Below are 22,693 nucleotides of genomic sequence, written 5' to 3' on the forward strand. Positions count from 1 at the left end.
TTGCTGCCCTGTCCCTCAGGTGCTCTATTGTCATCTAATCCCATTCTAGTAGTGCTGGAGTCTTAAACCAGGAAACTTCACACCTTTACATTGAGATTAATGCCTGGGGGACACATTACATGTGCTTGCTCATTCTCTGGTATTAAAAATGTAGACCTTCTCTGAGGCTCAAGCTTTTTTTTTGTAATACAGTTGGTGGCATTACTATAAAACTGATTTTCAAAACAATTTTGGCAGAGTTTGAACACCTGCCATTCAAAGAGTAAAAGTGCATTCATGCCCACCCCCTTGTCAGCAGAGCTGGTTCCAGATGTAATTTTACTATACATTTTTCCCATAAAGATTTTTTGAAAGTTTTTTGGAGAGTTATAAACGGGCCTCAATATTCACACCAATACAAACTTTGACTTGAGGCAAAGAAGTTATATAAAAATAAGAAAAATACCAAAAGCAAAGGTAGTATGAAGATAGTAGAGTGTATGGCTAATGACTTTAATGATGGAAAGCACAATAATCTCATGAAATATTGTGAATAACATAATTAACACTGTAGAACTATACATTGTAGAACTATACAAACGGTGGTCATTTTGACCACTGTTTAATGAATTTGTGATAATAAATCACATAATTAGTTCCCTGACTTTTCCTAAATGTGTGTATATTTCATTCTAACATTGTTATTTGATTAAAATTACAAAACCCAAAAGAGTTCTGAATATTTCAGTTTGGTACAGAAGGGTCAGTATGACCACTATGACATCTTGGTAGTTATAGAATTCTGGTAGTTCCAGAATGAGAAAAGTAAAACTGCATTTAATGCTGTCGGTTGTATGTAGAAAGAGTATTGAGCATATTCTGCAATGCGGTAGTGCACTCATTATTGCGATTGTTTTACAACAATGTTCCTAAACTCAATTCCTGGCCGCAGCTCTGCATAGTTTAGCTTCAACCACCTCCAACTCACACCTGTTTAGTAGTCTCTAGTAGTCTTGAACAGCTTGATTAGTTGGATCAGCTGCGTTTGATTAGGGTTGGAGCAAAACTGTGCAGAGCTGCGGCCCTCCAGGAATCAAGCTTAAGACCTATGTTTCAGAACAGTGTTTCTCAACCATGTTCCTGAAGGACCACCAGCTCTGCACATTTTCCTAGTCTCTTTAATCAAACAACCTGGGGTCTCATGTACAAAGACTTGCATTGAATTCATACTAAAACATTGCATACGCACAAACCTGTAAATGTGCGTACGCAGTAAAAAAGTCAGATGTATGAAACACTGCGTACGTGAAATCCCACGCATATTCTCTTTGTACATCTGAATTAACTTGAAACTGAGCGCATGTGCACGAGCGCAAATCCCCTCCCTGCCTCCTCCCCCTAATAAATATGGTAATGACTCTACTTTTGCAAAACCAAACGAAAAAGCAATGGCAAAAGCAAGCAAGAAGAGAAACGTCACAGAATGTGAACTGGAGGTGCTCCTATTAAAGGTAGACCGGAGAAAAACTGTGTTATTTGCAAGTTTGTCCTCCAGAATTAATAACAAAAGAAAAAAAAAGAGAGTGGGAGAGTTTAGCTGATGCGGTGAGGTCTGAACATCACACTGTGAGTGAATTAAAAAAGAAATGGTCTGATGTAAAGGTGCAGGTTAAGAGGAGAACAGCGACGCACTGTCAAGGTGTGGACCGAACAGGCGGGAGAACAGGGGATGCTGAACTAACACCCTTTGAAGAGAGAGTTGCCTCAATTGTGGGCTACACACAATTTTAGAGTTGATTTGAATATTTTATCTCAAATGGTGTCAGAGTTATTTGACTTTTACAATTTTTACATTAAAAGATATTTTTAAAATATTATAAAATAAATAAAGTGCTAATTCCAAAAACAGAGTCTTGTGTAATAAGCAGGATGTTTTTCTGAACATTTTGGTACTGGTTTTATTGTATAATTTCATATGGTTAAATCGTTTAATTCATTCGTATGGTTATTTTTTTTATCGAGAAATTAAGCCTTGTGCAACATTAAGGGCACATATTTATGCCTATCTGACCTATTTTTGGCTCAAACTATAACAGGAGCAAAGAATTTAATTGGTTTAAAATCGAATGTCTAATGAATGTCAATTGTCAAACTAACTTTACCGCAGTTCAACAGCATGGTATGGAAACCTTATATACCTGCTAGACATGCGGATGATCCCGTCCCATACAGCTGGCATTGCACGGCTTAAAGTTACTTTGTAGTGTGCAATTTAACATAATTGCCTCTAGGAGTCGCTAATGGAAATAAAACAAACACACACTCAAGAAATACACGTACGCCAGGCATGAAGTCGTTAATTTCATCGTTAGTAAATCCAAACGTGAGGGTGAAATCTGGTGCGTGCAAAGTTTTTGTGCGTACGCAGTGTTGATACATGAGGCCCCTGATGTAGATCATCACCTCATTAGCAGATACTAAAATGTACCTGTAATGCGTGTGACAGACAAAGGAATCATCCAAAACATGCAGTGTTGGTGGTCCTCCAGGAACGTAGTTGAGAAATAGTGTTTTAGAACTTCCAATTTAGTTGGCTATAGGAATTATAAATGGCAGAAAACGATCAAACCACTTCCTCTACAAGCAAGTGTGTTCAAGACTATACTTAAAAAGTAAAATAATGTTAAAAGAAAATATCAGTTTCAATGTCAATCAAATTCTCAGTGAGAATGATTGAAAGTGAATGACCGGAAGTCTCGAGCTAAAAGATACCAATGGTGGCACCCGCTCGTACGTGAAGAATAAAGTCAATTTGGTACAGTATAGGCTATTCTAAATATTTTAATGAAAGAAAAAAAATAACTTAACAAAACCAAAATAATTTTCTTTCTACCACCCCTCCCCCCTTTTTTTATTCATCCAGATTTCCAGGATCACTCTGGAAGTGCCAAACGGCAGGATTTCCAAATCAATAATTATCTCCTTCATTTCGACTCATCGTGCAACCCCTCTCAACTCTAATCGCTTCAAAATACACTCGCACAATAGTGGGCTAATTTACTTACAATTATATTTTCAATTATGCCCTAATACACCCATTGTACTCTGGGTAATCACAAGTTACCCTTTGAGCTAATGCAATATGGCGCAGTGTGAAGTCAAATTCAATTTCGTGCAGTGAAATGAAAAAATAAGCACATGCTCTCAATCATCATGCCAGAGGTTTATTCATTGTAGACCCCCACTGCTGTTCGGCAAGATGTGAGACAATAAGTACCCAGCAGTCTTGACTAGCGAGCCTCAGGTAGTCATAAGCTACTGCTATACTGTATAATAGTGTGTTGTATATGATGGAACTTCCCTTTCTCCTATTGCAGTAAAGCGGCGGATTGGTACGTCATCCTGCAAGATTTTCAGCTTTGTTTGGACTGTTGCAGGTAATGTGGTTGGACAGCCATTGCCTTATGCAATGCTCATGACCTCAACGTGAACTGGCTGCTACAGAAACTCAATGGAGAACGAGAAGGAAAAATGGTGGAGCTGTGAAGCTGATTCATGGTGTTTTGGTGGTTTCAAGCTGAGGTCTAATTCGATCGGATACACCAGCGTGAATGAACGGGGTTTAGTTTTTTCAGTGAGTCATGTCTGTGAATCAGATACTTTGGATTGGATCTGTGAACTGGTTAAAACAACTGATTCAGCTTTTCTTTTATGCCGTGATGTCATTGAGTGGGTCTTCAGATAAACTTTTAGTCTTTTAGAATGAACTTTAAAAAGTATACTTAATTTTAATAATCGTTTTAAAGATACATTTTTGTAACGTAATGTTTAATGTATTTTTAAATAATTTATTTTTCTTCTTCTTCTTCTTCTTCTTCTTATTATTATTATTATTATTATTATTATTATTATTATTGCTATTAATAAAATAAAATACTTTTTAAAGACTTAAAGTCTTCTTGTAGTGTTTGAAATGTGCAAACTTCAAAATAAAGGTAACACACTTGTGAATAGTAAATATAGTTAGTTGCTTTAAGAAGCATTCATTAAAACACAACACTGACAGAAAACATCAACTGAACAATAATTTTAATTCACACACGAAAAAACCTAAAAATGAAATAATACTCACAAAGAACAAAGGAACTGAAAATAATATGGGTACACTGGTGAGAGGCATGTGTTGGTTTGAGGCCGCAGGCTGAGTGCCTTAGTGTCGCACCAGTGATGACATACAGCCATAAAGCTCTTCTACAAGTGTGATATTGGGTTTATACAACAGTTCGACTGCATAATCGTTTATATAAAAAACTAAATCAAACATGGAGAGTCTCAAAAATCACCAACTTCACCAACATCACTTTAGAACAAATTAGATTATTTGAATGATTCTCTAGCGTAATATCTAAAGTGATGACATGAAATGCCATCAGTCTACAGAGATTTCCCAGTATTTCTCTTGCAATCGGGATATCACATTAATTAACCTTGAAAAAGCCAAAGCAAAGCAAACACTACCAGATTACTATGGTATAAATACAGCACTACACAATACAGAAGAGAGAGATGTCACTTACCTGTTTTATAATGATTTGATCAGCTGTGGTTTGGAATTTACGCTGACTTTTTCTTCCCTAAGGACTCATTATGCAGTCTCTGTCGCCATCTTGTGGCAGAACGTCAAGCGTCTTTGCTCTGCTCAGTATGACAGGTTGATGACAGAAAACGCGCAGAAATTTTAAATATTTAATATAGGCACTACTCGTATAAATAAACATTCTCAACTAAAAAAGCCTCAAAAGTACATTATGTTGTCCAACAGCTGCAATATTTGTCAAACTGTAGTGAGTTTATTGATCTGCTGTCACTCTATGTGAGTAATACACAAGGGTGAAGAGGCTGAACGAGTGCTGTTATTACGGGAATATTGCACAGCTATCAGCCAATCAGATTTAAGAACAAGACAAAACTGTTTTATTTATTAATGTGTATGTGTGCATGTGCGTGTTCGTGTGTGTGTTGTTTGAGTGGGTCACAGAGGACAATTACATGTTTGAATGTGGACACATTATCTAATCTTTGTTACAAACCAGACAACAGTGTTTCATACTCAGTTTGGTCAGATGTTAGCGGACATGTAAGTTGTGCAATCACCTCAAGACTGAAGAGAAACATTTGACTTTCTTCTTTGCTATTGTTCCACTTTGCAGAGGATAAGCACCTTAGGGGACGAGGGTAGAAGAATGCCTAATGTGGCAGCCCCCTGTCAGGATCCAGACCCTTTGATTCCCCATTTCAAACGCCGACTCTACCAGCCAGGGACGGCGCATGTGAAAGTCACTTTCCAATAGACAACCACTGGCTTTTTTTCTTCTTCTTCTTCTTCTTTTTGCATGCTCTTGTTTTACGTGCGTCCAGAGCTCCTTGGGACTTCATAGCTTTTTATGACCGTTTGTATTTTGAATGCATCAGACATGCTCTTCCGTTCCTCAATGCTGTATGTTAAAACCACCTTACATTGCCCCCTTCAAGCCCTCCAATAGGATCTTTTGTGCTGGGCTTTTTGCATTGTATCAGTAAACAAGACGTTCTCTGTCACGGGGAGGTTGAAAAAAAGAGTTCAAACCATCTTTGAAGTTACAGCCGTGCCTCTTTGAAGTTCTCAATGTCACAGGGCATTTAAGTTCTCATAAGGATGAGCTGGAAAAAAAAATGAAGTCGGAAAAAAATCTCAGACTTTCCGGTGAACTTCGAAGAGGCATCTTTACGGATATGATAAACGACATGACAGATATGATAAAACACCTCTGTGCTCATTTGCACAGCAGAACATGAAAACTGCAAGGGTACGGCCAACACACGCCTGCACTGATCGACATATATGTATGCTAAATAATTGATTATGAAGATTTTATCTGAGGAAATCTGCCAAAATGCATCTCAGGGGAGGTTTTATTGCTCACGGATTGCTCTTTTATAGCTCAGGTGACTTATAGGAGAACTTGGTTATGTTTAATTGGAATGTCTGCTTTGTGTTTTATGAAGCATCATAAAAAAGAAACAAATAAGACAATTGTTGGCATACAGTGAAAACAAGCTACTGTATGAGAGTCTGAAAGCAAATCAGAGAAATATTTGAATTTGTACTGAAATCCCTTTTGTAGCACATGTTGAGAGACTGCTGAGAACACAATGATTGTCTTTATTTACCATCATTGTCATAGCAAACCAGCATTATTAAAAAATAATGGAGTATTTCTACAGTGCTGGCATTTTTGTAGTAATTTATGATGGTGTTCCAGTCCAGGCTCATGAAAAAAATATGATCATGTATATTTATTATTTACGTATTTTCAAAAGTACATATTATATTATAAATTATATTATACGTCCAGTGAGTTGCACTAAAATGCATCCCCAGTTTTCTCACAAATGGATAAATGTAACAGACTAAACCTTGCCCTAAACCAAACTGATGTTAAAGAAAAAATAAATAAAAGCAACTATGTCCATCCTTGTTTTTCCATGGCTGAGTTTACTTTTTTGGAAAAATATTTCAAGTTTACTATACTGAAAAAGCCTTACATGTGGAGATATATTTACAATCCAAACATTTAAAAATATAGTAAGAATTAATATTTATTAGTTGATAAATAAAGAAAAAAAATCACTCAATTTTTAGAGAGGCGACCAATTACAGTAGAGTCAAGGCAGATACAACACTACACATTTGCTTTAAGTTGTACAACAGTATCAAACATACCAAAAAAAGTGAAGGAGAAACTAATATTACAATAGTTACATCCCAAATGAATGCGCTTTTATACTATGCACTTATACACTCAACTGTGTATTGCTTTAGTTTAGTGTCATCCCTAAATGAAATACTTACATTTTTACAGAAATTCCTTTTCCTTTTCAGAAGTAACTTTTTGATTTAGTGTCTAATTTGTATTTATTTTTATAAATGGTGTCATTCAAACATTTTAGTTTGATTTGCTAATTCCTCATTGAGAGTTAGGTTTAGGGGTGGGGTTTGGGTGGTTGTTAAAAATTCTAAAAGACTAAATAAAATAGTTATATCTGGTGAAAATGTGCATTGTCCGGGTATTTAAAGTATTATTTTATTTTTATCTTGATATTTTTAGATATTTCGGTGTGAATGTACTTACAGTATTTATACTACAAATTATACCTTTTTCATTCAACATAGGCACATTCTGAAAATGTAGCCCTATATACATTTCTGGAGATCGCGAATTATGTAGCCAGAAGTGCGTATGGCTGCATTTTGTCTTTAAACCGATGCTACAGGGCGGTATGACGCCGTTCCTTCTAGCGCTTACCAGCTGACCGATTACCTCTGTGTGGACGGCTTTTCTGCTGTGACCTGTTTGTTCAGTGGCTCACCGCATCGTCGGCGGACTTGTGACATGAAGCGGAGTTGACTACAACAACAGGTTCAAGCCCGGTGAAGAACGAATCTAGAAAGCAGGCAAGACAAAAACCAAAGAATAAAATAAACAAGTAAATAACAGGGTGAGAATGTGGTTAAATGTGAAAACGTGGTAAAAATCAGGCTGCCTCTTTTCTTTTTCTGGATTGCTTTTGAAAACACTGTCGGTTGGGTTTATGAAAGTGGGTGGGCGGGTCAATTGGTGCTTTTGAAAACACTTTTGGTTGGATTTAGGGAAGGAGGAGGGTGGGTCAGTCAGTCAGTCAGTCGAAAGTGGCCTCTGGCAGATTTATCCAAGAAAAGCAAGTGCGAATGGCACGCGCAAGAGTAATTTGAGATCTTAAAAAGCATACACAGTGGCTTCTGGCTGATTCGTGAAAATGAAAACTGCAAAGAAACGTACCTCCTGGGTGTATTTGGTGCTCTCCAGAAATGTATAAAGGGGTACGTTTTCAGAATGAGCCTGGGTTGTTTTCATTATTGCTCATGTGTCAGTGATCATTCTTCCATGTGCCAGTTTTGGTTGCTGACCCCCTCCTTCAGACATTTTCAGTTAGAGACAGGCAAATTCTGTCTAAAATCAATTTTTAGCAACAATACTGCGAATATTCTTTGATAAAAATATAATTTTCTTATTGTATGTTTTTAGAAAAGAGCCAGCATTCAATAGAGCCTGAATGTTGTTGGTGTTTTACTGCCTCTAGTGTTCAACTTTAGCCAAAAACAACAATCTGTAAAGTTTTGGCATATTTTTTTTTTTCCTGTCAGTCTGCGGTGGAATATGCACTTTTGCTTAAGGTATTTTATAAATTTATTTATTTTCCTATAAGATGTATAGATTCATAAATAAAAAAAAATCAAACCCTGAATGCGTGAACCAACCTGGCTCACATCCACAATCTACTTTCTGTGATTGCGAGTGATTTGTTGTGAGTGTGTGGAGGGGTGTGTTTTGGGCTCGTCACAGCACCTGAATGGCTTTGAAGTAGCGATGTGTGGCTTGATTGATACAGTCTGAAATCTTATGTCATTATGCTCATCCGCACTGATGTTTCTGTGCCAACAGGGATCTTACAGTTGTCCCCGCTGATTGAGTGTCTATACGGCTGCAAATGGAGCTTGTAGAAACGGCAATATGAAAAATCTGAGCTATAACATATTCAGGTTTTACTTGAGCATGTTTATCCATCATGTGTGGAGATCGATTCAGTATTTTTGTTTTCAAATATTATAGTGTATTTTAAGACGTGCACCATGTAAAGGTGAGAAGCAGTGTAGTACTATTTTATTACTGTATGAATATTATAGTACTACATTGTACTGTGATCTCTCCTTTAGTATATACTTGAATATTATGAGTGTGGACTTGGAATGGACACAGAGACCTTTAGTGCTAATGAGTGTTTGTGGTTGTCCGTTGGTATTACGGTCAGAGTAGGATTTAGTGAAAATGACTGTAGTGAACTCATCTTTATTTCTTTAGCTCACTCAGCTCATTAAGGCTAATGTCTCATCAGTTTCTATTAGCACTGGTAACAGGGTAGTGACTGCACGCTAAGACAAAAGAGCTGAATGAAAAGAAGGCACAGAGATCTGTTTCTTCACCTTAAATTGTACCGTTTCACAGACATTTCGCTGATCACATCTATCTTTAGATGCGTGTTCACATAATAGTGCACTTTAACCCACGCTGTAGAATGCTCCGTGGTTAGAAAAAAAAACGTGTCTGGTGTTTGCATTACAAAGAGTGAGAAGTGAAAGAATGTCTTTTCAACTCTGTTAAGTGAAGATAGCTTTTTATATATTTTATGTATTTTTATTTTTATTCGCACTTTAAGCACATTGTGTGGGTTATTGTTGCCATTTTTATATGACGGCTCTTCCTATCATATAAAATATATGAGCAGAATTTCATTAAATAAATTTGCTTTGTGTAACTGGTAATTGTAATTATTTATTTTTGGAAAGGGGTGATGCTGGCATGATGACTTATAATTTACAAAATGATAGACTTAATGTTAACATAAGAAATGTATGATCTGCATTTATGATCAGCTGTTATACTGACTATTATTATTATTATTATTAATATTGTTATTATTATTATTATCATCATCATCCTCATTATTAACATTATCATTATTATTGGTTACACTGTTAAAAAAAATCCGGAATTTTACGTTTTTTTTTTTTTTTTGCGGCAACTGAGATGCTGGAAAAAAGCCCGTAATGGCCATTAAATCACAGAAATTTACCATAGGATAATGGACATTAAATTGCATACATTTCTTTCAATTTACATTCCTGGTAAATTTCTGTAGTTTAACGTCTGTTATTTTATGGCAAAGAGCTTTTATTGTAGTATATATTTTATTGAAATATGTAATAGCTATTTATATATTACTATATATTTATATATTACTATGGAAAAACACTGTTTTTCCGGTAGCTGGGGTGCCAGAAAATGTTTTTTTAAATAACGTCCGTTAAATGACAGAAATTTACCATAAAATAATGGAAATGTTTATTTAATATTATTAATGATTTCACTAAATTATGTATAATTGTGCAAAACATTAGTCTTTCATAGATATTCAGGAAAAAAACATAAAATAATGGTCGTTAAATGACAGAAATTCAACAGAAATTAAAATTTAAGGAAATTATTTTACAGTATTTTACTGTACTAAATTTCTGTAATTTAACGGCTGTTATTTAAAAAAAAAATTCCAGCACCCCAGACCATCGATGAGTGAAAAAGTATACTGTAAAATAAAGCATTGCATTATTGTAATTAACAATTTTTTCTGGTAGCTGGGGTGCCAGAAAAAAAACTTAAAATAACGGGCAACAAATGATAGAAATTTTACGTAAAATAACGTTAAATGACAGAAATTTACCAGAAATGTAAATTTAAGGAAATTTAAATTTAACGTCCGTTATTTTACAGGAAATTTCTGCAATTTAACGACCGTTATTTTACAGTAAATTTCTGTAATTTAACAGCCTTTATTTAACTTTTTTTTTTGGCAACCCAGCTGCCAGAAAAAAAACATAAAATAACAGATTTTTTTGACAGTGTACTAAATATTTCTACTGAATATACATATATACAGTAAGTACTTGAAATGCGAAAAAGGCTACTGTAAAATAAAGCAATGCATCGTTGTTATTAACTGTAATAGCCTTTGTTGACGCTATCTACAAAATTTGTATTTAATATAATTAGTGATTTCACTAAATGATATATAATTGTGCAAAACATTGGTCTTTCATAGACATTCAGCCTCTGAAAAGTTTCGCTTCCAACAGAAATTTACAGTGCCTTGAAGATAATTTACTATTTAATTACTAAGTAAACCATAAAACAGACTTAGTGTACAAACCAGTGATTATAACTCTTACCTGAGAGATCAATAAATCAGGAGTAAAGGTCAGGAGTTTTTTATGTTAAAATCAAAACAAAAGTGAATTGCGGCTGTGCTTCTCTCCTCCACCCCATCTCTTGTACCTCATTCCATATATTTTCCACCAAACTGAAAAAGAGCATACTAGAGGTCCACCAAAGGACATTGTGGATGGGTTTACGTGGTTGTGTTTGGCGGCTGTAGTGTGCTGCATCAGTGGGGGTTTGCTTTCCCATAATGGGGGCACATCTGGTGCGTCTGCATCCAAAGGGAAACAGATCAACCCCCTAAAGACCCTAAATGAACCCAACACATATCCCAGTCCAACCCAAAGCTGCCTCAGCCTCGGCACATGATTCTGGCATGGGTGGCTATTACACTTGAATCGACTAATTGTTTATTTATAAGTGCGTAAAATCCAAAGATCCACCTGAAATTTTGCCGTTAAGTGGAAACCCAAAAAAAAGGCTCTCAATCCGCTTCGGAGATCGGCAATTAATGGGCGAGATCAGCTGTTGTGATGTCATTATACATTCCCTTCATTTTCTACAGTGGGTCTGTTTGATCTTTGAATCCCCCCCGGGAGATCCAGCCTCCTCCCTCTCAGCATCGCTCCCTTCCTCCTCCTGCTCTCCCTCTCGCTCTAGCAGAACCTCCCCTTTTCTCTCTCCGAGGGCTCACATTGGCTTCCGTATGTGTGTGTGTGTGTGCATGTGTGTAAGAGTGTAAGTGAAAGTGCGCAGCCGAGCCTTGATGACAGAGGGCCCAGGACCATTCAGACGACTCGCACGCCCCGCGTTCAGCCCACCTCCAGAACAGCACAGAGCAAGAGACAGTCCACAGAAAGAAGAGCAAAGACAGAATCTAAAAGACTTCTGCTGTAAAACAAAGAAGAAGGAGTGAAGGTTTCAGAGAGAGAGGGAGAGAGAGAGAGAGAAAGAAAGCGAGGGAGAGATAGAGACAGAGGATCTCCCAGCTTAATGCGCAAAACGTCCCGATACCACATGCTGTGCTCAATGGCCAACACAGGCTGTCTTCTGCTCTCCGGCTCAGGGATGCTAACTCACTCTCTCCAGTGTCCCCCTGCGTTCCTCTACCTACCCGAGGTAAGGCAATCCCCATCCCTCTGTCTTGCGCTCGCTCTTCCTTTTTCTTCTTCTTCTTCTGCTACTTGCGGGTGACACGTGCTAGCATTGTGTTCACCCCCTCCTCCTCTTATCCCTCCTCCCTCAAAGCCCTCGGCAGGGGTCATCCCTTCTCTCTTGGCATCTTTTCATTCATGATGTGACTTTTTTTAGGAGTGTGACTTTAGTTTTTGTACAGTATGATGTTTTTTTTGTGTGTGTGTGTGTCGCAGATAGTATTGTAACTTTTTTCGTTGTTAGTTGCGCAAGTGTTTTTTTTACAAAATATGCCTTTTGTATATATATATATATATATATATATATATATATATATATATATATATATATATATATATATATATATATATATATATATATATAAACACATTTTTATCATTCACCAGTTCACCTGTTTCTTATTTCAAACACATCAAGTGTGTTTCAGAACTTACAGATTATTAAACGACTGTCCGAATGTTGACAGATGTCACCGAATGAGTCGGTTCTAGTAAATGGGGGTTGGCTGACTTTTCTGAAGGTGCTTGGAAATTGTGTGGCACGTGAGGGGCTGCGGTGATTGTTTTTGGCCGCGCGTGTGCGCTTTACTACAGGCGGCGTCCGCGATGGCAGGCTGCTGCTTTCCTCTAGACGGTGTGTTATTGCTCAGATATAAAGAATGATAAGGCTGTTGAGAGATAACCTGCCTCATGCTGCTACCAAATCGCTCCTCACTCATCACCTTAACAGTCGCTGTCCCGGCAAACACACACACAACACCAGCTGTCCAGGCCTCTGCTGTCCCAACGCCGTTCGCTCTGTGTGTGTACATGTGTGTCTGTGCATACAAATAAGGCGTATTTAAGAATTCCTCCTGTAAATGCTTGCAGCGTCCTCATAATTCCTCATCTGATTTTGAACAGATGTCATCGACAAGATGTCAGGGCTTGTTTTTGTGTACTGCCGTAATTGATTAGCTGTGAGAAATGTCTTTCAAATATCTGTCATAACGGGCTCGTTGCATTCGAGATGCTTGTAGGAGTTTGTTTCAGTTACTGTAGCGATTTCAGATTTTTTTTTTTTAGCAAAGCTGGGAGAGTTGGGGGGGGGGAAATTGAAGGTGGGAAATGCAGACTTGTTCTCATCTATCAAATTTAGTATGACTCACTCCCAAATAATACAGACAGATTCAGAAAGAGTTATCGCACCCTCAGGGATTCCGATGGATCCCATTCTTTATTCCTTCTTTTTGCTTTTATTCACCTGCTGAAATTGTAGCCACACACGGCACGTCACATCTTGTAGATGGTGAATTGTAACAAGATTTGTTTCTTGCCTTTGTTCTTTCTGTCATATTCCTCACCTGTGCCTCATCCTAAACTAAAAAAAGTCCCAAAAAATTGACAAATAGTTACTGCGTAAAAAAATAGCAGTGAAAAGAAAGTGTTATATAGAAAAAGTGATCGTAGTCAGTTAATAGTCACACACAAGTCTAATATTTTAGGAGAAAATATACTCCAAAGTGTGCAGTGTGTTATGTAGTTTTGTTTTTACATATAAAATGATATTTTTTAATCGCTTAGCAAGTCTTTCTTAACACACACTATTTGTTCGTTAAGTCCACATATTGTACAGCATGTCTGTGAAGTCAATGTGTGTGTGTTTGTGTACAATATGTGTTTTGGCGGCCGCCTGCATGCACTAACACTGGTAAATGCTGTTTAGCTGCATTACTGTCTGTTTTCATTGGATTAGGAATTAACCAGGGATCCAAACAGCTTTTGTTTTCCGTTTAACAGCAAAAGTTTCAGCCGTAGCATTATGGTGCAGCTTCTTTTCCCTTTTTTTCAAGCAAACAGTGTGTTTTCCCGCTCTGCGAGTAAAACAATTGCAGAGGCTGAACATGTTTCTTCTTCAGCAGCTTGCTCTGTAACCTCATTTAAACATCAAACCACGGTCTTCATACAGCCTGTTGTTGAAAATAAAAAAGGATTTGTCAGACACCGATGTCAAGTGAACTGTTTTAAAAAATAATAATAATGATAATAAGATATAAAAGAAAATTCTCTATTACACTCTTCTCTCATTTTTCTTTTTTTTTTTACCAAACGTGACCTCTATCTACATTTAATTTAAATTTGGCTGGATAAGATTCCCTCCCTCTCCTTTTATTGCGGCAGAGGCTGGTTCTCAAGTCTTGAGTCAATACGGAGCAGTAAATCTGCTTGTGCAAGCATCTCTCCCTCCCTAGAGGACCGAAAATCTTTACCCATGCTCAGGATAGTTAAACAATTCTCGCTATTGTATGATTTTCTCCTGAGCCATGGAGCTGAATATTACAAGCATATTCTCCTGTGAGTTTTTAGTCATTTCTAGCAGTGGTCGAAGTCGTTTTGCAAGTATAACTCCGAAATACACGCACACACATATATAAAATGTGCGTGTGTGCTTGTGTGTGTGTTTCACATGTTGAATTGTCAGCACAAAAGCTCGCAGGTGGTCTAGAGCTATTGAGAGGGGGCTTTGAAAACCCGCCAGAGAAGAGGGAGATAGAATAACAAGGATGGAAACATTAAGGAGAGGTGTAGGAAAATGAAATCTATGAATGAGAAGGGATTGAGCGCGAATGCGAACGCTGGAATGTAATTGAGTAAGTGTGTAAGTTATACATAGGGAGTGGTTGAAGCAATTTTCTTTTTCTCTCCAAGCTCAAACACACCGACACATGCTCACGCACGCAAACTGGACTCTCTACACTCCGGCTCGTCGATAGCCGATGACATAATGGGTTGGAAATGGAAGTCAAACCCCAGGGGAGCGCAGATCAGCTGACGTCTCAAGCAGATGTTAGTTGAAACACTCTGGGTTTGTGCGGTGGAAAGTAACGACAGCCGCAATGAGGATGAATCTGTATGGCTGGGTGTATCAATACAGCATATCAATAGGTAATTGTTCTGCTAACGGTATTGTAGTTAGCCTTCTTATACTCTTAAGCACATCTGATAAGATTAAATTAATGAGCTATGGTCGTTCCAGGTGGGATTGCGCTTCAATTGAAATGCATGAATCTTTTATGTCAGCCTGGGCAGAATTAGTTTTGCTCCAATTTGATTGGTGCGTACGTGTTTTACCAACTAGTTATATGGACGCCAGTGACCACTAATCAAAGCGAACTTTAGATTTTCTTGAGATTAAAAGACGGTTATTAAAGAGCATCATAGTGCTGTGGTGCAACACACACACATATATGAATGATCAGTGATGTGAAGTAAACGTAGCATATTTATATTAAATTTTAAACATTAAGGCAAGGTGTAGGAAAATGAAATCTTTGAATTGGAAGGGATTGAGAGCAATGCGTATGCTGAAATGCAATTGGACAGGTGGGCTAGTGTGTAAGTTATACATATAGGGAGTTGTTAAAGCACTTTCTTTTTCTTTCCTAGCTCATTTTCCACTGCTTACCATGATCAGATAGTTAAAACACATGCAAACTATACTCTATACACTCTATTATAGAGCATCATAGTACCGTGGTATAGGGAAATGAAATCTGTGAATGAGAAGGGATTGAGAGCAATGCAAATGCTGGGATAGAGTTGGACAGGTGGGCTAGTGTGTAAGTTATACATATAGGAAGTTGTGCACGTTCTCTTTCTCTCCTAGCTCATTCTCCACTGCTTACTATGATCAGATAGTTGAAACACATGCAAACTGGACTCTCAACACTCTGTTATAGAGCATCGCAGTACTCTGTTGCAACACACACACACACACACACACATATTTGACTGATCCTTGGTGTGAAGCGAGTATAGCATATTTCTATTAAATTCTAAACATTAAGGAAAGGTGTAGGGAAATTAAATCTATGGATGAGAAGGGATTTAGAGCAATGCGAATGCTGGGATAGAATTGGGCTAGTGTGTAAGTTAAACATATAGGGAGGGATTGAAGCACTTTCTTTTTCTCTCTTAGCTCATTCTCTACTGCTTACCATGATCAGATATTTGAAACACACTCGCAAACTGGACTACACTCTCTAATAGTTTTTATAGAGTATCGTAGTGCTGTGGTGCAACACACACATCTATTTGAATGTTCAGTGATGTGAAGTGAACGTAGCATATTTATATTAAATTCTAAACATTAAGGAGAGGTGTAGGGAAATGAAATCTGTGAATGAGAAGGGATTGAGAGCAATGCGAATGCTGGGATAGAATTGGACAGGTTGGCTAGTGTGTAAGTTATACATGTAGGCAGTGGTGAAAGCACTTTCTTTTTTATTTCCTAGCTCATTCTCCACTGCTTACCATGATCAGATATTTGAAACACACGCAAACTAGACTCTCTACATTCTATTATAGAGCATCGTAGTACCATATGTGCAACCCACACACACATAATTGAATGATCAGTGATGTGAAGTGAATGTAGAATTTTTATATTTAATTCTATAAATTGAAACTCTCTCATAAGCTTTTTTTTCTGTTATATGATGTGCTTTGCATCTCATTGAAATGTTGTTTCTATCAGATTCATTAAATTATTGATTATAGTACCAGCAGTGTTACAGCGTTTATCAATCTCAAATTTAAAGGAATCTACTTTGAATGCATGAATATGAAGTGTGATTTAGTTATGTATTCTGGTGCAGTTAGGACCTTTTTTCATTATTGTTTCATTCTAATCAATTCCAGGGATCCGGTTTCTGAAATAAAACCAAAAAAATGACTTCAGTGCTTGAATGGATTTGGTTGTAATGTTATAAAGTATTTGCGGTCTGTGCTGGCGATTTAATCAGAGGCACAATTATGTTGTTTTAAATCGCATCAGCACAATCGACAACAAAAAAAAGTTTCTTTGAATTTTCACACTGCATTGTTTAGTTGAAGCAGCTAATTCACCAAAGTCCTCTCCTTCACTGTGCCCTGGTGTTAATGATGCATTGTATTGTTATTTATTAGGCCACCGCATCGGCATCTATTTAGGCATGCCTATATTTATCTTCCTCCATAATTGGGCGCACAAGAGAAATTAGTCATTTTACTCGAAGCTCCTTTTTTTTCTCTTCTGAGCTGATGATTAACCATATGAGTCAATGCTTTAGATTTCTCTGTTTATTGTTTAGTCATGTTTCACATTTTTAGATTTAGTTATGAAATGGCCTGTTGTTGGTTTAGATCAGGGGTGCCCAAACTTTTTTATACTGTATGAAGGGCCAAAAACCAAACATCACTGAGAGCCGTGGGCCGAAGTTAAATATACCAAATTATTTTACATTAAAGTTGCCATGGGTAATTTCCTAATTTATTTCAAAATATTTAAAATTAAACAGAAACATCACTTTGAATCATATTAACCAATGGAGTATAACTTTTTAATTAGAACTTATTGCAATATAAACCTAAACAATAACAATTATAACACACTGGAGTTAAATGCTGAATGTTCTAGTCAAGCAGAATCTGCCTTTGCTTTGATTTGCTCACCAAAGTCTCTGCGTTGTCCTCTATCCATGCTATGACAGCAAATGAAAGCATTTAAATTGAAATATTTAATTTCAGTTAGCTGTTTTTTGTAGTTTAACAATAAAACAAACATATGAAAGTTTACCTTAAACTTGAAATGACAATCTCCATCATCATTCTCCCTCTCTTCTCAGATGGGATGGCGGGCCAATTCAGATGTTACAATAGGCCCACAGGCCCTATTTGGCTTATTAGGTTATTTGGCTATTTATTGAGTTATTATTGTAATTTTAATAGTATTTAAATTGAATTGCAGTCTTTTTTGTTTGGTTAAATAATACTTCAGCTTTATTATTTGATGGTAAATATTATTATTTGTATTAAATTAAAGAAAAATAAGACAAAAGGGGGTTTTCTCTCATGAAAGCATTAAAAGTTTGATAATAATAATAATTTTAATAATAATAAGATTATTTATAATATAATTATATGTAACTAAAATTATTATTATTTTTAGAATGTGTCCCGTTGCTTTTTAGTATTGACTGTCATATATTTTTAGCATGTTTTACAAAAGACACCCATTAAAAAGTATTTCAGTGTAATGATTTATACACAAAAAAGGCATATTTTAAACAAAAATCTATTTATTTCATTGATAAGATTTTATTTTTTATTTTAGCATTTTTTAAAAAACATAAATAAATAAAATGACTGTTGCACATTTTGTTTAATGCTGACACCAGCATATTTAACTTATATATACAGTTAAATCAGAATATTAGCCCTTCTGTTAAGTTTTATTGTTTGGTTTTTTCCTAATTTCTGTTCAACAGAGAGATGATATTTTAACACATTACTAAAGATAGATTGAAAAAAATATATTAGAAAACATAGAAAAAATATTGCTTAGGGAGGATAATAAAATTGACCCAAAAATTATTTGAAAAATAAAAAAATAAATAAAACTGCTTTTATTTTAGTCGAAATAAGACTCTCTCCAGAAAAAAAAAAAAAAAATATATATATATATATATATATATATATATATTTTTTTTTTTTTTTTTTTTTTTCTGGAGAGAGTATATATATTATAGGAAATACTGTGCAAAGTTCCTTAATCCATTAAATACCACTTGAGAAATATTTGAAAAAGAATTAACCTGTGTAACCTGTGTAAAAGTGTAACCTGCAAATTAAATAAGCTAAATTCAAATAAAAATTTTCAGCGATTACACCAATCGATGATCCACCGCTTTCAAATCCTCTGAATTGATGTTACATAAGCAGAAGTTTTCAAACTCCACCTAACCTTGTGTCATCGTGTTTGCTTTGAGTGGAATTAAGAGGCAAACCTCAGAGCGTGTCTGCATTAGATCTCTGTATGTCTGCAGATGGTTTGATGTTCCTCACAAGCCCATGTGTTGAGAGTGAGCATCGGTATTGATGTTTCTGTGCTTTGCTGCAATGCACGCTGGGCCGCCACTGGCTCTGCAGCACGATTATCCTCTGGAGGTGAAAATGATGGGAAGGCTTGGGTCCTCTGGGGTCTTCTGGATCCATTGGGTGGGTCCTAATAAATCTCTGAAGGCCCTGTGAAGCTTGGAAAACTTTAGGCTGGAGCGTAGTTAGTTAGTTATGCGTGCATCAGTGCAGATGTTCGGCAAAAGTCATTTTGTAGATGTTTTATTTGCTTAGAGTGTATAAATACAGTTTTTGCATGTAGAGCTAGGGTGGTTCTGACCAGTGCATGTATTATAAATGATTTATGCTTTAGCCATTTAGCAGAGCGACATGCAAAGTGCTTTAGTTTCTTGTGTAACTGTCATGTCGGGGAGATTTTTTTGGTATTACATTTGCTAATGTCTTTTATTCATGCAAATTGTACAGTCGTAGAAGGGACAAATGGAAATGTTGAATGTGATGAGGGTGACCCATTAAATGTGACTTAATCACGTCTTATAAACGTCCATCAGGTTTATTTCAAGCATGCACGGTTCACTGTGTGGATCGTTATTGTTGTTGGAATAGGCTCTGTTTATATTTGAGCAGCCAAAAAAAAAGTTTGAAAGTTTAGTGTACAGTTTAGAAGGTTGAAGTTGAAATTAAATATTAAATACATCGATTTTTATGGATCTGATTTCCAAGGTTGAATGTGAAAAACATAAATTACAATATTATTATTATTACATTTTATTGAACACTTTTTTACACCGTTGTTTTTATTTCAGATGTATTTCCATGTACAAATCATGTCAAATATATTAATTTAATTATTCATTTATTTATGTCTAAAAATTTGAGCATCCAAACAGTTAAAAATCTTCTTCTTATTATTATTATTAATTATTTATTTATTTATTTATTTATTATTATTTTTTATTATTACTATTATTGGTACTGTATTATTATTATTATTATTATTATTATTATTATTATTAATAATAATAATAATAATAATAATAATAATAATAATAATAATAATAATATTATTATTATTATTTATTTATTTATTTATTTATTTATTTATTTATTACTGTTATTGGTACTGTATTATTATTATTATTATTATTATTATTATTATTATTATTATTATTATTATTATTATTAATAATAATAATAATAATAATAATAATAATAATATTTATTTATTTATTTATTTATTACTATTATTGGTACTGTATTATTATTATTATTATTATTATTATTATTATTATGTATTACAATTTTTGGTACTGTATTATTATTATTATTATTTACTATTTTTGGTACTGTATTATTATTATTAGTAGTAGTAGTAGTAGAATACAAATCATTATTATACAAATCATGTATAATTCATGATTTTAATTATCTATTTAATTATGTCTAAATATTTGAGCATCCAAACAGTAAAAGTGTTTTATAAATATTTTATTTCGCAACTATTTATATCCTAAACTGCCTAATTTATACCACACAACATTTGAGCATTCATATTATGCATTTAGAAACGCTACATTTTTCAGCAAAGTATCCACACTCGTTTTATGTTTCTTTTAATCACTTATGCAGCGCAGAGCCCACCATCCTCACTGAAGACGGACTGTTCTAATCATCCTCCCCCAGATCAACTCAAATCAGCCACTTTTTGAGCCAATCTAACTGCAGTATCTTCTCTGTTGCACCTCCAAGACGAGCTAATTAGGTGTATGGGGTGGTTTTTTATTTGCTTAGCAGACACGCAAAGCACTTCATCTCCTTTGCAAGCGAGAGAGAGGAGAATAGCTGTGTAAATTGGATGCCGTTTTCTCCAAGAAGTCTGTATTTTGCACGCTGCTCATGGCCAGGAGTTGGAGGGTAGCAAGAGGGCACGCGGCAAACGCCAACCCCGACCACCTTTCCCATTAAGCCTATATAAGCCCTGAAATCTCGGCGCTGGTTCAGCCGGAGTATATCTCTCACATTGTAAAGTTAGAGCTGAATTTATAATGCCGCCCCTTCATCTCCTTCGCTGTTTCTTTGCTGTATTGGTTCAAAACATTCTCTTTTCTCGCAGCCATACCTAGTTTGTTGAGCGAGGCTCTTTTTATTGGGTGTACGGACCCTTTGGCTTCTGTGGAGTCTTTGGTACTTATGAGAAGAATACTTAAAAGTGGCTTTTTCACTTTTTTTGGTGGTTCGCTCAGTTGTTTTTCTGCTTTCCAAGGTTTTGTTTTGTGTTTACTCTTTTGTGTAATAAGTTTTTAAAGAGATATACTCTGTTTGATTTGTTGAGGTCAATAGGGAGAGCATTTTGCACAGGAGAATACTGATATGAAGAGGATGATGAGGCATTTATAATGGAACAATTATTTTTCGAAATAAAATACAATTTTATTAACATTATTTCAGTTTTCATTTTAGAACATTATTTTATTTTATGCTTTATATTTTTAATAATTTTTTATTTATTTTGTGTTTATTATTTTTTAATTTAATTTAATTTAATTTAATTTAATTTAATTTAATTTAATTTAATTTAATTTAATTTAATTTAATTTAATTTAATTTTTATTAGATTTTTTATTAGATTTTTTATATTTTATTAATTAATTTATTTATTTTCATTTAATTTTTTATTTCATTTGTTTATTTATTTATTTTAATTAATTTATTTATTTATTTTTGTTTCATTTTATTTCATTTTAATATTATTTATTTTCCTTATTGTTCCTGCATTTATTCAACCAATAAGCGATGAAACCAGTAATACTGCAAAATGACATTTACATTAGTAAAACTATTTCTTTGGATTCATTTTAAGATGTATTGCAATTCTATGATGTCAAAGCTGCATTTTTCATCCATCACCTGTATTCAAAAATGAACACATTAACAAATAAAATCACATATTAACACACTCTGTTTGCATCTTGTGGCTGCACTACTTACACTATCAAGTATTGTAACACTCACAGACATTATAATTTCCATTACACCTGCCTCACTAAAGAAAAAAATACATTTAAAAGATAATAGTCAACATAATGCCTCAAGTGAATTCAGCTCACCTTGTACCTAACCCAGAATATTCCATTAGACAAACACATCAGCAGTAACGCTTCACAGCCGCATATGTGATATGTGAATTTAAACGTCCTCTTTAACACGCTAAAGCGAACATACAACGCTTCCTCTCTACATGGTTATTTTTTACCCCTCCTCCCATCCCTAACCACGTCTATCTGTCTCTTCTCAGTCTCTGCTGTAGTCAAGACCGGCTTTATCTGTGTGTTTAGACAGGCAAGGAAAGAATTACACTGACAGTGCTTAGGAAATGATAGGCTGGTACTGAGATATTTGTGCCCCATAAATTCTCCACTGCTCAGCATAATTTACGACAGAAGCTGCGTGCGCTGTGTGTGCGAGCTTGTGTGTGTGTGTGTGCGAGAAGTTCGTGTCCCACTGTATCTGTCTCCATCTGCTTAGCCACTTTTGCTCCACCGTAAATTAAGGGCCTATAGACAGCTCCCCTCAAGTCTCCGCTCACATAAAAATGAGACACTAGTCATTTCTTTTCCCCCCTCTTTCGCTCTCCTTCTCACTATCTCTAATTGAAAGTGCGCTATGTAAAGGTGAGGTGAGGATCGACATAGGTGCACAGCCCCGCTAGCACAGGTAGCACGCTATTGAAAGGCCAATAAAGCAGGGGTTAGCATTTTAAAGGTTAGCGTGAAAACGTGTTTTTAATTAGCACATGTAGTGTCTACAGGAGGTAAGGATCGGCGACGCTACGAC

At 35.6% G+C, this 22,693-nt stretch overlaps 1 protein-coding gene across 7 annotated transcripts in view; it reads left to right on the forward strand.

Annotated features, from left to right (window-relative positions):
• rbfox3a (RNA binding fox-1 homolog 3a) overlaps window positions 1-22,693 on the forward strand; it is a 756,006-nt gene that overhangs the window by 529,051 nt on the left and 204,262 nt on the right. The window contains exon 1 of one of the 7 annotated variants that reach the window (XM_056469068.1): window positions 11,577-11,948. The exons of the other annotated variants lie outside the window; for them this stretch is intronic. Within the exon in view, the coding sequence (XP_056325043.1) occupies window positions 11,823-11,948 (126 nt within the window). The 5' untranslated portion in view covers window positions 11,577-11,822. Of the gene's footprint in view, window positions 1-11,576; window positions 11,949-22,693 lie in introns of those variants that run through there. 7 annotated transcript variants of the gene reach the window in all.

The sequence above is a fragment of the Danio aesculapii genome, chromosome 12 (assembly GCF_903798145.1).
Source record: "Danio aesculapii chromosome 12, fDanAes4.1, whole genome shotgun sequence".
NCBI classification, from domain to species: Eukaryota; Metazoa; Chordata; class Actinopteri; order Cypriniformes; family Danionidae; genus Danio; species Danio aesculapii.